This window comes from Tauraco erythrolophus, chromosome 5 (genome assembly GCF_009769465.1).
Source record: "Tauraco erythrolophus isolate bTauEry1 chromosome 5, bTauEry1.pri, whole genome shotgun sequence".
In the NCBI taxonomy this organism is placed as follows: domain Eukaryota; kingdom Metazoa; phylum Chordata; class Aves; order Musophagiformes; family Musophagidae; genus Tauraco; species Tauraco erythrolophus.
This window is the reverse complement of record NC_141469.1, coordinates 82,484,012-82,507,553: the sequence shown is the minus strand read 5'-3', so window position 1 is coordinate 82,507,553 and position 23,542 is coordinate 82,484,012. Positions and strand designations below refer to the sequence as shown.

At 43.2% G+C, this 23,542-nt stretch overlaps 1 protein-coding gene across 1 annotated transcript in view; it reads right to left on the bottom strand.

Annotated features, from left to right (window-relative positions):
- The window catches only part of LOC104380690 (transmembrane protease serine 11E-like), a 44,596-nt gene extending 25,808 nt beyond the window's left edge, over positions 1-18,788 (bottom strand). The window contains exons 1-4 of the mRNA XM_086611931.1: positions 18,735-18,788; positions 17,985-18,178; positions 10,237-10,358; positions 9,404-9,522 (exon numbers count right to left, since the gene is read on the bottom strand). Of these exons, the coding sequence (XP_086468057.1) occupies positions 9,404-9,522; positions 10,237-10,358; positions 17,985-18,178; positions 18,735-18,788 (489 nt within the window). The remainder of the gene's footprint in view (positions 1-9,403; positions 9,523-10,236; positions 10,359-17,984; positions 18,179-18,734) is intronic.
- Positions 18,789-23,542: the final 4,754 nt, after the last annotated feature.

Here is a 23,542-nt window from a genome sequence, read left to right as displayed (position 1 = left end):
TGTCAGCCCCTGCTTTCTCCCACCACACACTCCTCTGCCACTGCACACAGAGTAACAGGATTTATCAAAAAGGTCATCTTAAATCTAGTTTGGCAGAATTTTCCTCGGGGATATTTGCTGAATTACTTGTGTGGGACGTTCAAAAGCATCCAGTAGGTTTGGGAGCACAAATCCCCTTGTTGCTCAATACTAATCCTTTTTTGCCTGTTGCCAGTTTAGTCTTTCGACAGCTATCCTCATACTAGAGTCTTCCTCTTGCTCCACTAGCTCTTTAGGATGTAAAGCCTATTATTAGTTATTTTTAAAGCTTTTCGACTATAAATACTAATTGGAACACACTACCTGGTTCAGTGACTCTCTGGAGTTTTGTGTCAACTGTTCGATATGAATTGCTACTAATCAGTTGTGTTAATTCTGTACCTAGCACCCAACTTGCTGGCCAATTTGCACCCAATTTACAGCTCAACCTGCTGAGACCCTCAAAGCTGACCATAATGCAAATTCAGCAGCAGCTCCCTTGAGAACATATCCCCTGCCCAGGCTTCAGCTGAGGGGTTAGTTGGGAACCCTACCAGAGATTAGAGGAGGGAGAGAGGGCAGGAAGATGAAAGACAGAGCAAAAACTGAACCTGGCACTGTCCCAAACCAGCATGTGGATGGACATCACACTCCCCTTAGAAACAGAGACCGATTACTCCGAGCAGTGAGAGCCCTATAGCCACGGTGCTTGCCCAAGGCAAAGAAAATAGACCTGAAGGAGAGCGAATGTAATGATCCACGGGCCTCCAGGAAAGCAGAAGATCAGAAACCACACATACACAAAGACAGCACGTGTCATGGTGGGCAAGATCAGTGTGATCCTGTACATCTGCAAATGGTACCACAAACTCTTCATAGAATTTAAACTAACTGGTCTGCTGAAGCTGGGAGGTGAGTAAGCACTATCTGACTTGGCACTACAATAAGGAGCTCAGATCTGGATGGTTTTTGGAGGCATCAGCTGCAAAAGAGGAATAACTAACTTTGTACAGTAGTTCCTAAAAAGATTGGTCTCTGGGATAAAAGAAATTAAGAGGACTTACATGGGATAACGTCAGAATTTAAAGTTCCATGCTTAAGCCTAGTGCAACCAATTTGAAAGGCATGTAATGGCATGAGAGTTTCATTACAGCTGTGTAATAGTGACAGCTGGAATTAAGGTCACTTAAGTATTCCCATTCCTACTCCCCGCTTTCAATTGTCCATAATTAGCTTCCTAAAACTTTCACACTGCCATTGAAATTTTGGCCGCTTAGGGAGGAAATTTTCCAACTTGGAGAGAAAAATATCTGGGCCAACACTCAGAGAAGGGCTTGTGTGTGGTTTGTGTTTTCAGTTTTGGTTTGGTTTGTTTTTTTCCCCAAAAAGTATGCTTTTCCCAGGAAAATGCCTCTGCACTCTATTTTTTTAAGCAATATTTAGAGGGAAGGATCTGAAATACAGAAGTGAATCGCTCAGAAAAGAATAGTTTTCTGAAATCTAAGGAAGATCAATAGTGATGTATTTGGTGCCCAAATACCATCAACCACACAAGTTCCGTACTGGATTTGGATTCTCCTTTTTGACAACACCACGTTCTAAACAACCACTCTCTTGACTGGCCAGATTTTTATCTCATTGACACCAGTTCACATCTTGAATCACTTCATTGATTTAATTACCTGTAAACAATGCAGTAATTCTGGATTGTGGGTCTATAATTAAGATAAAATTCTACTCTTAATCACACATGCTATCGATAACTGCCCTTTATTTAATTTGTAATTCCTTTTTTCCAGCTCAGCTTCACATCCATTTTCCTTGTGCACATTTTATAGCTTTTCTTGCCATAGAAAATTAGATCTGAATAAGAATTACTTATTTTGTGGGGGGTGCGGGGGGATGTGTTTCCTTATGATTTCTCTGGCTTTGTACATGTTTATTAGACCTTCTGCCTTGATGAACCAAGAAAAAAAAAATCAGCTTGTATGCCTATTGAGAAAATTACATTGTATTAATAAGTCAAAGAATCAATGAAGTCAAAGGATCATTGAATTTAAGTTAGATAAAAGATTGGATTTTAGGCACCTTGTTGATAACTAACCACTTCATCTTGGAAATTCATGCTATTTAGGTAGAGCACACTGATGGTTTGAGATCTTACAGATCTTAGAAACACTAAGCTAACAGCTTCATGCACTACACTGTTATCAGCTCACACTAGCATTTGAAAGTACTTCCTATTTTCCTTAATATATTTTTAGTTCCCTGTGCTACTGTGACCTGTAGAAACAGGGAAAACTGAAAACAAAAGTTAAAGCACAACAGCATCTCAGTTTTTAAAGCAATGCAGTATATGCCTATGCCAGTGGTCTTTTTCTTCTGATTTCAACAGGAATTTCTGAAAAAAAAGCATCACAAGCGAGATGCAAGTGCTTTCTGTGAGTTATTTCCTCTCTCAGTGTACAGCATTTCACCTATATCTTTAAGGCCACACCTGAATATATATAGTGACAGTCGAGTGTGCTGCCAGCCTCTAATTCCAGAGCTAAATAAACAAGTTGCCACACCGTCATCTTGGCCACTGCTACATTGCCATGCTTCCCAGTTGACTGAATTACTGTGAAAAGATGCTTTTGGCTTTGTTTCCAGCCCCAGTCACCCATAGAGGGCACCCTTATTGTACCACTCTCGTCCAAGGACAATGCTTCCTATTTGTGAGAACCATTCCCTTAATATAAAGCTTTTAAAGCAGGAGTTGTCAAATGGTTTAAATTTATTTTAGGATTTTATTTTTCTGAAAACGCTCCTTAATCTTAAAGATCTTTTTACAGGGAAAAAAGATTTTTTTTTTCCATTTTAGAATATTATTTTGCAGAACAAGAAAAAGGGAGAGTGTTATTAAAAAGTCTCTAAAAAGCTTCATTTTAAAAACTTCTTTTTTCTGGATTTTGTACTATAGATGTACTTCTAAATAAAATTGCCATCAGTGAAGAATAAGAAAAACTTTTATTGAAAATTCCTTTCTTTTCACCTCATATTGGTACTAAGTAAGTGCTTGAGGGACCACATACAGGTCCTAGGAATGCTTGAGTTTAACTAAGGTCTTAGGTTTTAAATTTTGAGATCTGTATCTGAAAACACTTCCAAATCTCTTTTGAAACTTGTTATGACCAGCAACATTCTTACTCAGTTTGGTCCGGGTGCTCCAAGACTCTGAAAAGTCCTTGGAAAGATTTGGCTGCTCCAGCTACCATAATTTCTCTTTCTGTGATCTGTCCAATTTATCTTCAATTTTCTTTTGTTTCAGGGGCTGAGAGGGGAGAAGAAGGGTTTTATGGGGAGTAGGGGGGAACAGCACACATACAGCAAATGAAGCCACATGATACTTGCACTTTCCAACTTGCTGTAAAAAAGATAGAGTCCTGTTAGACACCCTTGAACTTCAGCACACTCCCTTTTCTTGGGTCACGTTCAGTTATCACCTCTACATTAGTCCTCCCCATCTGGTCTCCCAGAGCAAATAGTCTTTAGGAGTGTTTCAAAACCCTGCTGCCTTAGGGATCTGCTCCTACTGAATTAACCTCCTGACCCAAGGACCGTAAGGCGCTGATCGAGCAAGCCACACGCTTCTGAGCTCTACCTTAGCACCCGCAGGGAAGGTGTGACAAAGGCACCTCGTGCACAGCTCCAGCCACCTTTGCAGCTGGCTCTTGGCTCTGAAGTGATCTGTATTTCACCTCCCTCTCTCTCCCAAATACACACACTTCTGCTCCCCAGGAAGACTTGGGTCACGTCTGACCCTAGAACGGCCAAGCATTATAAAACAGTAGTGTCATCTACTCGCTCACTGCTGCCGATCTTTTCAGCTAGGCTTCCTTTGAGTTCAGCTCACATGGAAACCTTATCCAGTACTTCAGGCGTTGGCCCTGCAGATGTGACAGTAAGCTAGTCTCAACTCAAATGATGCAAGGTACTTCCTGATATCGGGGTGACTGCAAGCTTATCACTTGAGTATAAAGCAGGGCATCTTTAGAATCATAGAATCATAGAATGGTTAGGGTTGGAAGGGACCTCAAAGATCAGCTAGTTCCACCCCCCCTGCCATGGGCAGGGAAACCCTTCACTACACCAGGTTGCCCAAAGCCTCATCCAACCTGGCCTTGAACACTTCCAGGGTTGGGGCATCCACAACTTCTCTGGGCAATCTGTTCCAGTACCTCAGCACCCTCAATGTAAAGAATTTCTTTCTTATATCTAACCTAAAGAAAGAAATTCTTTACATTGAGGGTGGTGAGGTACTGGAACAGGTTGCCCAGAGAAGAATCTTTCAGTTACAAGCATCCTGTTGAAGGCTAACACGTCCATCAAACAAGGTTATCAGGTGTTAAAGCTCTGCTTTCCATGGAAGGTAAGTGTCTACATGGATGTTAAGAGAGAACAAACACAAAGAAACTCAAGTACTGTCATGAGGGTGGATAAAACCTAAGTGTGCCAAAGGAACCAGGTAAGTCCTTTCCTCATTACCCATAGGCACTTGAAAAATTCTTTCCTATCTCTGGAGATCTCTTCTCAGGTGCTGAAGTGGCTTTATGGATCTGGCCTTTCAACTTTCTCCAACTCAGTTCCCTGTCTGCACAGCAGAGACATCAGTGCCCAGGGGCTGGGGAACTGCGGGGTGCTTTGGTTGTAGCTGAATTGTGCTGAAGCGGCTGAGAATCTGCACCACTGAGGATGCAGAGGACAAAGTGAGCTCCCATTGCACCCCACTGGTGTGGGCAGCTAAGCAGAGGCATTGTATTCAGCTAACAAGCCCTATTTGTGAGCCACAAAGCGGCAGGGATGGTGCAGAGCTGTGGAGAACCACTGAGTTATGCTGAGTTAGAGACTGTGTTAACAATCTCTAAAATTATCGTCTCCCAAGGGAGAAAACTGAGTCCTTCCTTACCAGTTCCAGTACAGGGACTCACCAGTGAGCCCTTAAGTGGATCGAGGACAGGCACAGTCATCAGAACTACTCTGCAGCATTTTCCTGTGGTATCACAAGTGCCTCTGCAATACCCAGGAGAGACACTACTTCTCAATTAAACTCACACCAATTCAGTTCTATCAGACAGGACAAACTTCAAGAGCTGTATTCATTAAACACTATCCCAAATCTCTGTACTTAAGGACACAGAAGATTCTCTCATCACTTGAAGTCACTGAAGCAAGATGTTTGTTTCTAAAAGAGATGTTCTGACACACAATACTGAGTCCTGAGGCAAGAATTACTTGATGAAATTCTATGACTTCAATAGAAATATTGGGATAGGCACTAGTTTCCCAGGGGAAGTACCCAGGTATCCTCTTAATACAATCCCCAACCACTCTGCCCAGACCCAGCCAGTTAGTTCTGTGTTGGTTTACAGATGGTGGAAGGACAGAGGAGAGCCCAGGGGCCTTGCAGGTGACGAGATGACAGGGGAAATCCATGCCAGTCCATTTTGTGGCTCGGGGCACTCATGCAGAGAAGACAAACACCCGCCTCTCCCCCAGCCATGCAATTAGCCAAGGAGGGAGCCACACTACACTCACACCTGAGGAACATCCATCCACCCAACCCACGGCTTGGCGTACCATCACATAGGAGCAGGAGAGAGTAGGGGATAATGGACAGGGCCCAGCCCCAGAAGCAGGGGAGGGTACAGTGTCTAATGCAAGAGTCCACAAAGACCCATGGACTCCGACAGGGAGAAGCAGCCTGTCAGCAGGACTGGCAACAGCTACGGGCAGAGGAGAAGGAGACAGGGAGATACTAGGTGCCTGGGAAAGCAGAATAGTGGCATACGCTGTCCTCAAAAGAGGGGAAAGCCCAGAATGTTTAGGAGAAAGTGTCAGAAAGTTATTTTAGTGGTAAAAAGAGGAGACAGGTACATTTGCAAGTCACTGGTGGGCAAGATAAAGGTTGTTGTCCATTACTGTTGGACAACCAGCCATGTACTGAAGGGGTGACATGCTGTGGTTGCTTGGTATCCACTACTTTCTCACAGCTAGACACTTCCCAGCCTTCAGCTGAAACAATTCTCATTAAGATGGGCTTGATGAGGTACCCATTTCCAGCTCTCCTGAATCCATGCCTCCTTCCCTTGGGGTCAAAGATGACTTTCCACACTGGACACAAAGCCCTTTCACTCTCCTTCCTGTATACAGGGCGGATAGTGCTCCTGCCCAGAGTAGGCAACTGGGATAATCCCAGTCACCTAAGTCTATGTAAAACTAGCTGTCATAGCTCCCTCCACGCTTTGAAGTGCCAGAGGGTCTGAAGAAGCAAAGCTTAGAGCAGGGCCTTGGAAATCTCCCTGGAGATGCTGTTAATAAGAGGGTAGTTAGGGCCTTCAAGGAATTCTTGGGAAATCTGAAAGAATTAATACATTTTGTGGGAAAAGAAAAAAAAAATAATCCAAGTCTGGTGCAGGAGTTGAAAAAAAAAAACCCAGTGGGTAAAAGCTGCATAGATCAGCCAAGTGTCAAGTGAACCCACTATAAATTAGAGGCTCCTTAGGGAATGAGCCATTAAAGCTGTGACTGTGCCCTTTTTATCCAGTGCAAGAGGGGATGGTCTAGCACACTGCATTTTAGCTTGACAAGGGAAAAACACCTAGTCCAGCTAGAAAAACGAGGAGGCTTTGGTGAGCTGGAACATCTCTTTCCACAGTGGCATTTAGTCAGGTCTGCTTTTTCAAGAGAGCTCAGAGGGAACCCTTACAGCCACTTGCAGGAAGCCAGGCAAGGAGCAAAGACCTTTCATCATCTGTTCCTCAGTCCCCCCAGCTCCACCCCACAAGACATTTTCCAGACTTTCCAGTCAGCCCTGAGATGTTGACTGGTGCACCAGCTTCATCAGCTCTATGGCATGATCTCGCTGCATTCCCTCCCACCTTCAATGAGATAAGAGAGTCGGGAATGTTGTTCACACAATGGGTGTTACTACTCAACTCTGGAAACCAAAAGCAAACATCAGGACATGTGCTGCCAGTCCCAAAGGAGGCATGGGATGACTTCTCTATGGAAGCAAAACCATTTTTCCTGGTGAACCATCAACTCTGAAAAGAGCTCCTTTCAGGGTTGTTCTGAGGACAAAGGAAGGAGGCTTAAACAGGGAGGGATCAGAGAAGGGAGCACTCGACAGGGAGTTGCACTAACTCAGGTAATTTGAATGCTTCTGATTATCAGAGATGATTCACTTCTGTTCACTTTGCACCAAGTATTGTGAAAGACATTGCATTTATCTGCATTGACTCACTGTTTCACAACATGAGCTTAAGGTATTGTTACTACTATGATGACGGGAAGGCTTGGACATCCAAAATCCTGACACCAGCAGGGAAAGACTGCAAAAGATTTTGGTAAATCCAGACGAACCAGGAAATGTGATAAAAAAAAACCTCAACTCTCTCCTCCTCTATTAAAGAGATGGTGTGAAAACCCTGAAAATAAAACCACAGATGTTCTGAGACAACTGTCTGTCAAGAAGTCAAGAGGATATTTCCGTCTCTAGAAAAATTGCTTTGATTTTTATCACCACAAGCTGAGTTTTGCTTGGAGAGAATCAGACTTACAAGGAACATATTGTTATTCATTAGTATATGGAGGCACTTTAAATAAGTGGACAATTGGACACTTATGGACAATTCTCAATCTCATACATCCTTGTTAGACGAAACACCTGGAGTTAAAAATCACAAAAAGTCAAAGTTTATGGCAGGGACTATTTGTATCAGCTGACCTAAAATTACAGGAATGAACTCATCGAATTTGAGATGGAAAGTAGAAGTTAATGGCTGAATTAAGGACAGCTCTTAAGAAGTCACTGGAATGAAGGAAAGACAACACAGTTCTCTGTATGTTTGTTACGGTGTTACTTATCAGGTACAATTAACATGCTCTGAAATAATGGGTCTCGCTGCTCAACCAGAACTGGTATTTACTGTCACTACTGTCAGAAGTGCCCAACACCCATAGAAGAGACAGGATTTCTAAAGCATTGGCTTCCATTCAAACATCTAAATTAATACCCCTACTTACAGGAAAACTGATTGCATTGGACACTGTCTGAAAGAACTTCTTAGCTAAAATAAGTATTTATTTGCCAAAGGAGCCACATTTATGAAAAATGAAGAGGGAGTGCTGTGGGAGTAAGGGATATCACTTTCCTCGATGAAGTGTTATTCCTCAGACTTCTCCCCAGCCCTTGCCCTCCTCCCACCGCGGCGATACACAACTGTCTTCTCGGTCAGGGAGAACATTCCCTCTCCAAGGTCCTAAATCACAAGGTGAAAAGCCTACAACTGTTACCCAATAACTGCAAAGTGGTAGCACCTAAGTAAATGCAGCTTATGTAAGACTCTATACATACAGATATGCACCAGGAACAGATCTTGGGAAATACAATATGGTCCCCGGTAGGCAAAGAGGACAGAAAGGAAACAAGCACAGAAAAGAGGACAACTTGACTAAGATCTCCAAGGCTCTCAGCAGTGGAGCTGGGGAGGGATGCCAGCGCTGCCAAATCCCTATATAGCACCCTACTTCTCTAGAACAGTGTTCATCACACTTTGCATTCTGTTGTGGACAAATGGCACGTCCCTAAATTAAATGCCAGTGGGGAGCAACGCATTGATTGTCCTATTAACTGAGTATCAGTGCAAGGTTGCTAAACAGGAGGTTAGAGATATGCATCAGACCCTGCTGAATGAAACACAAAAAGATACAAGCACAATCACATGCTTATTGCTGTAAAGAGCTGAACTCTGTAATTATCATCTGCGGGGAAGTGTCTCAAAGAGAAAACAAGAAAGGAAATTGCAATGTGTCTATTTATTTCCATAGCTACTGTATGACCGAGAGCGACTCAGCAGCCTCTGCTATTTGTAGGAGGGTTTCCCAATGAAACATACCAAAGGCACAGGAAAAGAGCCTGTGTATTGTTTTCTCAACACACAGCAACAGCCTGACAGGTAGAGTTCCCCACCCCATAAAGCAGAGGGTGTAAAAGCATGCCTTCCTTGGAGATAGTGGGGCATAAATCACAAAGCCAGGCTCAGGGCAGGGAAAGAGAAGACACACGCAAACGATTGGCGACGCAGGAGGAAGATGAAAGCATTATCAATCAGTGCTGCACCACCGCAGGGACAAGGAGAGGTAACGTGCTAGAACAAGCGGACTGGCAAGTGCCTGGCTTGCAGGAATGATCATGACTCTCATGCTATCCATTTCCCAGGTCTGCTAGCCACGGGGGCTCAGGGTACACCAGACACCTGTGGCCTAAGAGCTGTTCATATCAACGGCTCTTGTGTTATCACACAGTCCTTAATAATGGAAAGTCACAACAGTCCAAACTTACCAGTCTCTCAACCCTCTCGCTCAGGTCTCTAAACCTTCCTGAGGACTGCCTGGACAATTCATTATTGTATCGGATGTTGGTGATTTTTATGTTGCTGCTGTAATAGAACAGCTTCTGATCTGTAAAGGAAAGAAGAGGAACAGGCAATATTCAAAGCACCAAGATGAACAAACTTCAGAGAAACACCTGGGGCTGACTGATATCCAGATATCTAGAAGTGGATGAGCCTTCACCTATAAAGAATCCATTCAAATACAGCTTCCAAAAGCTAGAGGCCAGGAGAACTCAGTTGAGTTAAGTGATCTAAGCCAAGCAGTGACAAAAAAGCCCATTTTCCCCAACAGTGACATTTGTGGCCAACCACAGTGCTTTGGGCTTGCACAGCATCACAAGCTGCATCTTGCTGGTCAGCTACCTTCCTTCCTGGCCTGTATGCCCACTCAACACCAAGCCCTGGCTGCTGGTGACCAGGGCAAGGCAACAGAGAAACACCACAGGTAGAGACAAGCGGAAGGCTCTGTGTGTCACTCCCATAAGGGAGACCAGAAGACTTGTGTGTGAATCTCACCACAGAAGTCAATCATGAGGAAGATGTGAAAGGAGTGAAAGCAAGCGAAAGCCAACAGAAGCTACAGCCCTAAACTACCCTGCACAGCAGGAAATGTTCCTAAGACATCTGCAAAGATGCTAAATGAGAAAGGAAAAAGAGCTCTAGAGACCCAAATAAGCTTTAGACAGGCTGGTGAAAAATGAAATCCCAGTGTTGCGTGGCACAACAAGCACAAAAGAAACGCACTAATTACAGGAACAGTCATGTGTTATGTAAAACTTACCATATGCCAGAAAATAAACTAGGAGACCAATGGTGATAACTGCTGCCACTGCTGTTCCAATAACAATTAAAGCAATTTTCCAGGGCTCAAGATGTCTTATTTTGATGGCTGGCTGATGAATTCTGGGGAGGAAATAAGAACAAAGGGAAAAGATTAATAAGAGATCCTTTTGTATTTAAATTCCCCAAAAAACACAGCTAAAGTTTTCTCCCTCAACATCAGCTGATTCTTCCCAGCAGTATTAGTTGACTTCTCACCCAACACCCTTGAAAATGAAACCATGACTCAAGATTATTTTAACATATATGTTGGGATATGCTAGAAGTCATGGAACACAGAGGGGGTTTTGTTGTTTGGGGGTTTTTTTTGTTATTATTATTAGGGCCAAATTAAATAGGAGTCCAACTAAGCACTTTCTTATGTGACTCCTGACTGGAAATTTGCAAGAACAGAACTAATTTTTCAGCTAGGTGAACTTTCATACAGCAATGTAGGCAGCTTTCAATTGGTTAGACAAATCAGTTATCACAGACACACTGGCACCTTCGCTCCCAAAACTGCTTTGTGTAATAAAATTGGTAAAAAGCAGCCCATGCTTTGTATAATACATATCCACACATATCCAAGCTGCTCAGTCCGTTTCAGCCTGCAAAGCAAGGCTGGACAAAAAAAAAGAGATTTCAGAAGGGCAGCCTGTGTTTTACTCAGACTAAACCTAAAAGCAAAAGGCAAGCACTGCTCTAAACAGTATTTGCTAAAGTGATGGAATGACAGGAAAGGGCAGGGACGTGAAAGAGGACCGGGGAACATAGGTAGGAAGCCTCACCAGGTACTTTTCTCTGCCACACTCTTAATTACACAGGTGCTAATCCAAATTAACTCAAGTAAAGTCAACAGACAGTAGGTCAGTATTATAGTCAGACAAAAAACTGCCTGAAAAAGGTTACTTACAGCAAATTGTACCTTTGGCTATAAACTCAAAGGCATCTAAAGATCCTTAAAGCCATTTTTCTATGATGTTATCAGCCATTACAAAATACAGAACAGGAAGCCACAATTTTTGGCAGAGTCCTTCATTCTAGAGCCAATTACCTCGCTCACCCAAACGTGCACACCTTCAGGTTAAGGTACAGCCTCCCCGAGGAAAGCAGGCTGCAGGGATCCTCTCCTGAGGGTATGAGGCATCTCAGTGAGTGCTCACATTCATAACCAAGTACATATAGCTCACTTCTGAAACACATACCTCATGAGCCATAAGTTTAAATACATTGAAATAAGTCGAAAATAATTGCAAGCAACCACTGCAGTTGCCTGCAGGAATGAGACAGCAAGCACATGCACATAAGCATTTAAGTAGCTTCTGATATTTCATTCTAATTTCATTGTAAAGCCTTACAATGACAGCCTTATTACTTCGGCTTGGAAAACAGCTTACTCAGGCTAAATATCATGACATTTGATTAACTGAAAATGAGAATACTCATTTGTCACTCATATGTGTTCTGACTTGTCCTGGATCTCTTAGCTAGTGTTTGGTTCGCTCTTGCTATCCTCTAAAGCAGCTATTAACCTCTCATGTCATCTGGTTTGCTTCGAAATGCATCCCTGAATCCATAGCAAATAAAAAACAAAAAACAAACAAACAAAAAAAACCACCCCAGAAAACACCCCACAAAAAAAAATTAAAATCCAGACGTTAAACAGTCGTGATAAGAGTATGGAGATGAGCAGCTCCAAAGTCATTTCTGAGACTACTGCATGAAAGTTGCCTTAAAACTGTAACTGGAGAAATGAAATTAAAAATATGCAGGTATAAATAGTCAGGACTCTACCTCATTAAGAAGAATATTTCTAAATAGTAGCTGTTAGGTGTATCCATAAAGTCAGTCGCAAGTTCAGCTTTAATTTGTCATGTGGGTTTGTTGGTTTGTTTGGGTTTTTTTTCTGCCATTCCAGCTAGTAATCCAGCCTGGTTTATATGCTTTGCAAACGTTTCAACTATGTTTGAAGTGAGACTAAGTTACAAGAAAAGTCAACAAACCAAACAAAAAAAAATAATCACATTTAACTTAACATAACCTACTCACGTTCATTCTTGTAGATACTCTCATTTAAAAAGCAGTTCTCTTGATTAAGCTGTATGGAAGCAAAAACACTCAGATGGTCTTCCACCTATAACGATCCTGGCATAGCCCCAAACCAAAATCCTGGATTTGAGAAGCACGTTTGAAAGACAGAATGCCTCCTCTACACTGCAGCAGGTGAGCATGAAGAAATCCCTGCTTGTCATACCAGTGAAAGAGGGGTTCAGACAAGAAGTAACACAGCTGGGACACAGTTAAATGTTGACTACTATGTAATTTGAAACCTTTTCAGCATTCTTTTGTACATAGTATAACATTCTTTAACTCTTATTCTTTATTTCTTCCCTTTCAAGTTTCATGTTATTTAGCAAACGGGAACCCCAGCCCACAACAGTTACTCACATGTGTAATTTTACTCACACACGTGACTTTCACTTAATGCATGAAACCTGTTTGAGGGCATAAGAGGTGCAGAGGGGACTCAGCATCAGCCTCTAAACTGAATTTCCTCAGATAAGAAGCTGTTTGATAAATAGTTCTTAGAAAGTCACTTAATGAGGAGGGAGGGGGCTGTTTTGGGACCCAGGATGTCTTTTTTCCCCTCCTTTTTTTCCTGAATAAACTTTCCCTCTTCCTTTTAAATAACAACATGAAACAACTGTTAAGGTTTACTCTCTGCTCCTGATTTGTTTTAAAAACAAAAATTGATTTCAAAAATACAAGGTATTTTGAATAAAACGTCCTTGGTTAGGCTGTACCATCCGGATACTTCCCCATCTGAATAGAAGTGCAGACTGAGCACACCAGCAAGATTTCAAACCCAGGTTTTCAAAGATATCTGTGAGACAAAACCACAAAGATTGCTGAGCTGACACTCTTTCGTTCCCATTAACTTTGAGCTTTGTTGCTGCTTTTCTCTGTCTCCTGAGGTTCATTCCTCAAAGATCAACTATTTGATCTGACAACATGTCCCATAGTGTAAAGCTGGACGGTACTTACAGGGTTTCAATACACACAAGAGAAGTAACTATGCCAGAACTGAAACAGCTTCGATCCACATGCTGACCCAACAGACCTTGAATACTCTGCAAAAGGCTGATAGAGGTTCAACAGTGGAAGTTTATTTGCCCAAGATTCAAGAAGTCCCTGCTAACTCCTTGGGAACCATCTGCTCAACAGAGAGGGAACAGGGAGCGTAACTTCGAAATGCACAGCAGGATGAAAAACACTCCAGCTAAGAAGGTCACTGAAATCTTCCAGAGTAGAGGTGGAGATTTTAAGCCTGAACCAAATACCAGCTGAAAGCCTCCCACTGACCTTCGTGGGCTTTCTGTCAGCGTCCCTTCTGCCTGCAGCCTACCCGGTCCTCCCTTCTGCTCCAGAGACTCTGCTTTTCCTTGGACAATCATGCCCATGCAGGAATCTTAAATACACTGCAGTCAAGGACTGGATTTCATCTCTCAGAAGATGACTGCCAAGTCCCAGATGAAGATTTGTTCAATTAGGAAGAGCAGTGAAATATTTTCAGGCAAAGAAAAACTACAAAAACTGATATAAAATTGCCCACGCTGACATAACAATTTTACTTGGTTGTCCCTTCCATTTCCTAATAATTCCTAACAGTGTCTTGGCTTTTTCAACTGGCATTCAGCTGGCATTTTCCTAGAAATACCCACTGAGACCTTTCCTGAGTCGTGGTGGTAGGTGATTTGGAGCCCTACATCTGTACTTGGATTCACCCCCATCATGAGCAGAAAGAAGCCCCCCAGGAAACCTTTCTTCAACAAGAAGCTCACACCAATAAACACAGAGCCAGAGGAATACCTCCCCTTACGCACTTTACAAGGCAAACATAAGGAGGACACAGCTAATTATGTCTGTTGACTTTTAGCAATATAGGAGTATCGGGGAGGAAAAAAGTCAGTCTCAAAGAAAAATTAAAAATCTTACCTAATATCTTAATGTGCTGGGTTTTCTTAAGGGTGTCATTCAATAAACGTAGAATAAATATTGCATTAAATAAACCATGCATGCACTTGCCTCGCCGCAGCCTGAAACTGTTAGTTTACAAAATAAGAATGTCTTTCATCTGTCGGAATTTAGACTCACTTCTTGCCAGGGAGCGGAATTAAAACTGCCTTCTACGAGCCAAACTGCCTGCTTCAGAGGAAAAACTCTCAAAGGTCTTCCTCACCAGGGCAGAAAGCACGCTCTGACACCTGTGGGAACCCCTCCATCACCTGCAGCAAGCTTGGCATCAGAGCCAGTGTCTAGCTAAGTCAGCATGCACCAGGAGAAACGCACGCATGCACGGACAGTGCCTGCCCAGGAAAGGTGCTGACAGGCCAGCCTACCAGCCAAACCCAAACCAGTCACCTGGAGATGATCTCTTGTGGGCTATTAAGTGTTCTTTGTTTTCAGTCCTACAACAGAGGCACGCTTAGGCAGACAAATTTTCTCCACAATTTTGGAGTACGTGCGGTACTTCTCTCTTGTTAAGGCGCTTCGAGGATAAAAAAAAAAAAAAAGATAAAAACCACTGTATCAGTCTTAGCAATCATTGTAATATATGAATACACACATAATAGGATAGTGATGATGTTTTAATCTGGGTGCTGAAATAAATCTGTTCACTGGTATATGAAATGCCACTGTAAAACGACTATACTTACATCACTCCTGAGGAGTTCTGCAAGGCTGATACAACACACCACAGCCCTTCTGCCTTCGTGATACTTTGGGTGCGTCCGTGACATCTTACATCCACTCAGAATCTCACCCAAAGTATCCAGCTTTTCCTGTAGTTTGCAAGCTTACCCTGCTGGCTGAGTAATAAGTTTTTCCGTATTTTATACTTTATGTATAATGAACAATTGCTAGACTGGATAAACAGTGAGTGCTGTAATCTAGCAATGTATTTTCACTGCAGAGAGATGGACAAATGTCTTCATGGGAGAAATGCTGCTGAAATTAGAGAAGGCTCCTTGGACAAGAGGTTCAGCTGAGACTCTGAAACCCCAGGCAATTCTCCAGTGGCAGAAAAACTGAACAATTCCCACGTTCAGTCGTGTATGAAATTTGTCCTCCTGTTGTCACCAAATCTGTCCACGGATCGCATGAAGTTTTCAGATTGTCCTGTGTCAGAAGCACGTCAAATTAAGCCATCCCAAGCTTTGTGTTAGCTCGACTTCATTCAGAATAAAGGTCCCTGGTTTCGGTTTGGTACCATGCAGGAACCGCATCTGCCTCCTGCAATAATCGAGGTTAACTCCCACTAATGCCAATGGGACATGAGTGTTCTTGCACCAGGGCTGGTATCCATTTCCTGCTACACCTCAGCAGTCTGTAATTTACACTCATTTTGCCCACCTACTGCATGACAAATTGGTGCAAGTGGCACTGCATTTCCACCTACATATTCACTTTTAGGCTATCAGCTACCCTGTACCTCATCCTGCCCGGGCACAAGATGTTCACAAGGAAGTGGCGGGTAGGACACTGCGTTTGCTTCCCAGACTGCAAGACACAGCACAACAGAGGAGGGATAAGACCAGCAAGGCTGTCTACTCCACCCAGTTTTCCTTAGCAGCTTTGCTTCCTGAAGGATTTTATGGAGCACACGTTCCAAATTATCTTGAAATGCTGTGAAAAGAGGCATTTTGGAACTGGATAAAGCCACTGCTGAAGCATCAACATCGGTCTTTAAGAGACTAGGCTCAGCATGATGAGCTCAACCAGCAATGCTTACAGCTCCATGCTTAGATCTACATCCCTGCCTAGCAAAGAACTCTGGACATTTAACAGACTACACAAGGTCTTTGATTAAGACCAGGCAGTCTCCATCCCTTTGCAAATGTGTAAATATTTAATTATTCAACACAGATTTCTTCTTACATACTTTAGATTTTATAATAACCTAAACAACTATTCCTTTCCTAACTAGGAGGCAACCAAACTGGACCCAGATGTTGTTTAACTACCCTCCAGCACACTGTTATTAAATTATTTACGCCACTGTTGGTATCAACAAGACATGGCAACTAGATTTACATCTATACTAGAAAAAGGAATGGCTTTTCAGTTCTGCTAGGCAGAGAACTCTCACTTAATTTTCCCTCTTTATGTCACACACACAAACTGGTACTCACAACTGATGAGGATTTCTTCCTCACCTGACAGAGCAGCATAGTTTTTAAGGTATGGATATTAAACAGGGCAGAGGATCTTTGGGTGCTGAAGCAGGGTACCACTAAGGAGCACAGAAGCAAAAGCTGAACTCAGTCTTCTCCTGGCAAAGTCAACACTGCAGTGACTAAAATGATATTGTCTTCATAAAACAAGAAAAACACTTCAGTGGGCATAAAGAATAAGTTTTGTCGATCCAGAAACAATGTTGCTATTGCAGCATGTCCAGTAATTATTAAAAAAAACCAACTCCAATTTTTAAAAATACTGAGGATTGAAAAGTAAGTAATATCTTGCAATCATCCACAGCCATTTGCCCAAAGCAATGCCAGAGAGGAGACTAATATCATAGTCTTTAGCAAACACACACAAAAATTCAGCCAGCCAGTCAAATCATTAAGGTGCTAAAAAAATCCCAAACTAACATTTCAGATTCTTTGGGATTTTGTTTCTGAGGTCATACTTTTAAGCTTCATCAATCACTGAGGCAATAACCAAAAACAACCTCAAAGGAGACTGAACATCTCCCATTGCCACATGAATCCAGGAGCCAGAGCATTAAACAGAAATGACAAATTCCAGGCTCGCTGTACATTTATGACCAGATCCCTGCTCTGACCCAAGAGAGTGTCATATAGTGTCACAGCTAGGAGACTTATTTTTGTAAAATTACTCTGAACTTTCCATCACTGTCTTAAATATTATTATAGAAAAACAAACCAAGGATATTCAGCATCTCTAACTGCACAAAATACTCTCAGATACATGACACCTTGTTGTTACTCCCTAGAAATCACGGCTTCTTCCTTAAAAGTATTGGGGTCAGAACTGGAATGAAAATCTATGGTGTTCTCCCTATGTAGTTGTGCTGTCGTCACTGATTTAACTGTGACCTTTGCAAGGTTTGGGAGAAATAATATTGCAACTAGACCTAACCAAAACCCATGGTTTCCCAAAACCATGTAATTAACATTTGATTTTGACCCCAAAATCCTGGATTCTGCACTGCTGAAATAAAAGCCTGCTGGGGCAGGATAAGGCAATCACAGGGAGGAAAGGTAAGCATCAACCTAAGCCATCACATCATCTTTCTAAACAGAAAGCAAATCTTTGTGCTCCTGGCCATGCTAGGGAAGGATTTCCCTCTGCATTTCTCACTCCAGCCATATGTTACTCTTTTCATCCAGACCACAACCTCCAAAATCTCCCTTTCAGCCTGCAACTTATTGTTCAGCTTTCCCTGTCTATTGTCCCTTTTCAGGCTGTACGTTTCAGACGGATCCATGACGTACCCTAGATCTAGAAGGATGAAAGGAGCAGAGATAGAGCAATGAGGTCCAACATCAGGCAAGAGAACAAAGAGATTTCTTTTCTGGATCAATATATGTCCTTGAAGTCCTAAAGCTCTCCCATAGACAGTATCCTTTACCACCATTACACCTCCAAATCAGACTTTCCTAGTGAAAACACACCACCTACTTTTGAAGATCCCATGGTAGGTCCCGGTAGGTCTGGTAGCCTTTCTGACCACCAACCAAGGCTCGACTGAAGTCTGGACTGCGTAGCGAATGCTGCTGGAAAACGCAGGAGCTGTGTTGACTGGTGTGACGGGAAGGGAAAGGTGTTGAATGAAGATCCTTCATTGAGGCACGGCTGGCGCAACACCCAGCACCCTGTGGGTTATTGCAAAATTAGGGAGCAAACTTCAGAATAAAAACAAACAGAGGTAAGCATGGAGTTGATAAGGAGACTCTAACCTTCAGATCAGCTCCGCATCAAAGAGCTCCCCAGACAGAGATGGACAGAGCAGATAAACCGGCCCAGGCAAGAAGACTTGTTCTTCACCACAGCAGAGCAGGAAGTGCGTGAGATTTCCCTTTTCCAGCACTCCCTTTCTGTCCAACTTGTATCCCTACAGGAGGCCTTCTCCTGAGCGGCAGCACCTTCTACTGTACACTCACTGTAAAACCCGCACGGGAGATGCACCACGCTGTCCGCAACGCTAAGTCACTTGCCTCCTGAGATAGCCAACCCAGAGGTGGAACACAAAAACAAATACAGACATAAATGGATTGGTCAGTCAAGCCTGACCTCCCTCGGTGCTTACTTCTCCACAGCTGTCCTGGACTCCCTTGGCATCAGGGACATGACTACTATAAGTATCCAGCCTCCTAATTACACGTTAGTCATTTAATGGTTGGCATAACCCCGCCTGTGGAAAACGCTTACTCTGTGAAAAGGGCCACCAATCTCCTTGGAATTCCCTTCTCCTAGCACAAACATGATGCTTCAGACCCAGCTGGAAAGGGGAAGAATGGATATTCTCTAGTGAGAAATTCTGTGCTTGCACCTAAAAATCCCAAACCAAAACGGAAAATTACCAGAAACCAAAATTCTGGTTTCTAGCCTTTGATGCACTTGGATTTCTGCCCAAAAGTCTCAAGTATTTGGTTTTCCAATGAAGTTTCAAGATTTCACAGTCTTTTTTTATGGGAACACTTACTATCTTCCAGGAAGAACCTCAGCAACAGAGGGTAAAAAAAAAAAAAAACAGCAAGAGGAAAACTGCACATAATCATACCTAGTCCTTTTCCATCTTTCCCCCAAGATGCCCATTCACAGACACTTCAGTGCAATTATAGAAGTAAGTGTCTGGACAGCCCATTTTTAGGACAGTGGGAAACGCTGAGTATTGCTGCACAGCATCTTCTATTTCTCCAACATTGAATTCTTCCTTTGCTTTGATCAAATCAATTGCTTTTTTTTTTGGCTCCTCCTAGCTCCCTGTAGAAAGGCCATTGCTGCAGTTACCTACCTTATGCAGTGCTTTACTGACTGACTAACTAAGTACTAACATCCTTCCTGGTCCTGGGCCTTCCCTTCCCACTCTAGCCTCATTATTTTCTTTTTCAAGATTAATAAAACTGAAAAAAATTTTCTGCACAATGGAAATCCCTGCTCCACCCAGAAACACACACACTCCCACAGAAACTCCAGCACTCAACGAAGGGCTGAAGATCAATTACAAATCAATTCAATCCATAAGTCAAGAAAACATCTTAGAATTCCTGGGTTTCATTTTTCTTTTTTTTTTTTTTTTTTAAAATATTGTAATCACAAAACCTGTCATCCTTACAAAACACACTCCTAGAATAGAAAAAGCTCAGTTAAGTTTGGGATGTAACACGCAGAAGCACATAACAATTTCTGCCCAGAAGGGTCGGGCTGAGGCTGTGCAGAGTGGTCTGCTCAGGGACGAAAGTTGGCAGCATTATTAGTGGGTTACTAACATTAATTTCTTCATTAATATTCAGAGACTAATAATCAGGGTGCTCGAGTATCCAGGCCAAGCACACTGGGAAAAGGTGGCCCTTGAAGTGTTTACCCTGTAAAACACACAGAATTTCCCTGATGTACCCAGAAGCTCAAAGGCCAGCTCTACCCACCTGGGTCAGGTAAAAAACATATTCCAGCAGAAGTAGGTTTTAGGAAACAGCTAGAGTCTGAGATAAAACTTACCTGAGATCTTGAGCTCTGCAACAACATTTCGTGGAGATGAAGAGTTTCATTAGAAGAATATCAGGTTGGCAAAGGATCTTGGGTGGTAGTGCTAGAGGGTGCGTCTTGGACAACAGATGAATGAACTTTTGGTAACTTTCAGGGCACACTAGAACTGATCCTGTTGTTACTCCAGAGCATGAGCAACAGAGATATTCCAAAAATGCAATTTGATTTCCTTACAATCAAGAACTTTTTGGTGATCTGTCTAATAAAAATTGAAGTAGGTCGTTTTTGTTTTCAGATTAATTAACCATTAAAATTAACTGTCCTGGGCAACAGTGGCAAATAAGGAAATACACTTGCCTGTCTCAGATTATGCAAAATCAATTTACACATACCTGTCCCCCAGGAACAATGGTACAGACATGCCAAGAAAAGACACTCATTAAGGAACAATTTTCCTCGCAATAAATTAGTGAGTTGCAAAGTGCTTGGTATCACGGGGTTATCCAGTAAGCCAAGGCAGTTACTGACCTTTTTGGTTGATACCAGGCAAGCAGTACAGAAACTAGCTACCAAAGCGTGGGGTGGAAATCCGAGAATGTGGGTACACAGGATTTTGTGAATGAAAGCGTAAAAAGATGTAATGACCATTCTCTCCATTTAACCCTGCAAAGTCAGCCCAGCCGGTCAGACGGACTGCTTGCCCAAGAATGGTAATAACAGCCTACCTTGGTTTATCTTTGCATACTTACATAGGTCCCCTGGCTGGAGAGATGAAGAACACCTTTTGGAGAAGACCATTGGCCAGCCCCATAGCAATAGCATCTTTGGAATTTACAAGTAAAGATGCTTACATAATTGCCGACCGGTTTCCCAACCTGGGCCATGAATTTTAGACAAAAGACAGCAGTCAGTCATTACTTTTAAACTGAGAAGTCAATGTTCTTGCCAGCGATATTTAACAGAACTGACAGAGGTGCTGTTAAACAGCATGGCCTTCAACAACCTGAACGTTGAGCAGGGCACTTGATGAGATGACCTCTGTACATCCTCCCAATCTAAATTACGCTGTGATTCTGTGAGCATCTGATAAGACCAAACTGGTACAACACTGGGATGAAATCCTTCCCTAGGACAAGTCCACTCATTTTCCATCAGCACACCTTGACAGTTCAGTTATGGCTTCAGGCCTCTCCCTCCTGAAAAAACACAAAGGCATCTTGCGTTTGGCCTTCAAAATTCAGGGGAAGCTCTAAATGAGCTGCATTTCTTTATACTTTTTTAACTTCAGCTGTGGACATGCTACATAACTGCCGTTTTGACAAAAAAAGGTCATCAGTTTATTACCCCATGCTTTCCTTTGCCACATGAAATTCCCAGCCGTGGCTTTTAATAACTGACAAGTAGAAAAACAAAACCAGAAAATCCACTAAAGGATAGAATGATTCTCCAGAGCCAATTTCAGGGCGAGGAGAGAAGCCAGGTTCTTCATCTCAAGCCTTGAAAAGTCACTCGGGGCCAGATTTTATAACACACCTATGCAGCTTTGAGATACTGCGCGTGCGGAGGCTCTCGGATGCTGGAGCAATGGCCTCAAGCTCTGAAGTATGCCAGATCCTGCCCTGCTCAGTTCCCAATTAATCCCTCTTTCCAGGCCCTTATAACAGAAACTGCTACACCCGTCTGAGTTGCAGCCAGATGGGCCAGCCCAGAATACTGAGCAACACCCTTTGACAACAGAAGTCCCCCACTGCCAGAGTCATTAAAAAAGAATTCGTAGCCCGTTGCCTCATTCGAGGCAAAAAGGCAGCACACATGTCCCTGTCCTCTGCAGCTGCTCAGCCAGAGCTGCTGCTTGCTACAGTGGAACAGGACAGCCCACATTTTCTTCCAGATGTTGTCTAGCAATCAGGCTAGCAAGCCACACACTACATCCACTGCACAAATCCTCTGCTCCCAGTCAAGATGCACAGCATCTCCAAAGAGGCAAGAGATCTTGATACAAACTGGTCTAAGCCTACAAAGGCATCAGGCACATTAACATAAAAATAAATCCGGTACAGGCACAGCTCAAATTAAAAGAACAGCAGCATTGTTTCACACATCAGAAGTGCTGGAGAGACTTACTGGGAGCACTAACACAGATGTCTGCAGAAGACAACACATTCAAAGAAGACTTCCTGCATCTCTATGTCCCCAGAAAACAGTCTGCTTGGATTTGATTTCATACTGTTTGTTAGCAGCTAACTTGCCCAGTGGAAGCCAAACGGAGTCTGGCTCTTTGAGATGCTTTCTTCCACAGCTGTTATCTGTTTCAGTTTGCTCTGCGGCAGCATGCAAGATCCTAAATGTGATTTTTGTGAGCAATCGCCTGATTTATCATACACTGCATTAGCCTGCAAGGCTTCACAGACCAGACATGATGAAAATCAAGCCCAAGACCTCCATCCAGCAGCCATTCCAACTCTGGCTGTCCTTTCAGCCCCATTTCTGGAGCTTCTGCCACTTTGACAGAAAAATGCAGCATCCTTCAGGCAGGACTGCTCAGTACCAAACAAGGGTCCCACATGGTTTGCTGCCCCCCTGTGAGACCTTCTGGCTGACCTGACTCTTGGGTAACCTGCTCTTTACCTAGGTGGCACGGAATGGATTGTTTTCTCTTCTGTGCCCTGCTATTTTCATTGATTACTCAATCAATGGTAACAGTGCCAGACAAGCTAGGGACAACAGCTCTGGGTAATGCATCTAAGGGTCAAGCATGAAGACGACCTGGTGTCAGTCTTCTTTAGGTTGTCTACCCGTGCATTTACCTGTCACAGAAACAGTTGAGGGGCAGGCAGTTCATCCGTGACAGTACCCACCACTTAACCATGACCATGTGTCTTTCCCTGAAGCTGCCAAGCACTTCAGGAGAACAGAATCACAGGTCAGCTGAGGTGGGAAGAGAACTCGAGATGGCCTAGCCCAACATCCCTGCTCAAAACAAGGGCAGCTGGACCAGGGTGCTCAGGATCGTGTCCAATTGGGTTTTGCATGTTTCCAAGGATGGAGACTCCATAACCTCTCCTGACAACCTGTAACAATGTTCAACCACACTTACAGTAGAAAAGTTTTCTTATGTTCTCACCACCCTCTGGCATGGAAGACATTATTTCCTAGCACAGTCCCTCCATCTGGTCTGTCCACTGGGGAAGGAATGACATCAGTAACAGCTTCCCTCAGTATGCAGGTCATCTCCCCTGGCCTGGAGAGCTGTGCCAGACTGTCTGGGTCACAACTGCAGGTGATCCCAGGAGTCTGGGGAAGGTCAGAGACGTGTGACAATTGCAGGGAAGGTCAGAGACGTGTGACAATTGCAGGCAGCTGACTGTCTGTATTGACTTACGAAGAACAATTTGTGGTTAAGATAGGCTATGGACGCTAGGAAGCATCAGGAGCTGAGGGGACAAACATCACACAGCAAGCACAACCTTTCAGGTTTAGCGGAGGGAGGGAGGAATTCAGTAGCTATCCGAGTGAATCAGACACATGCC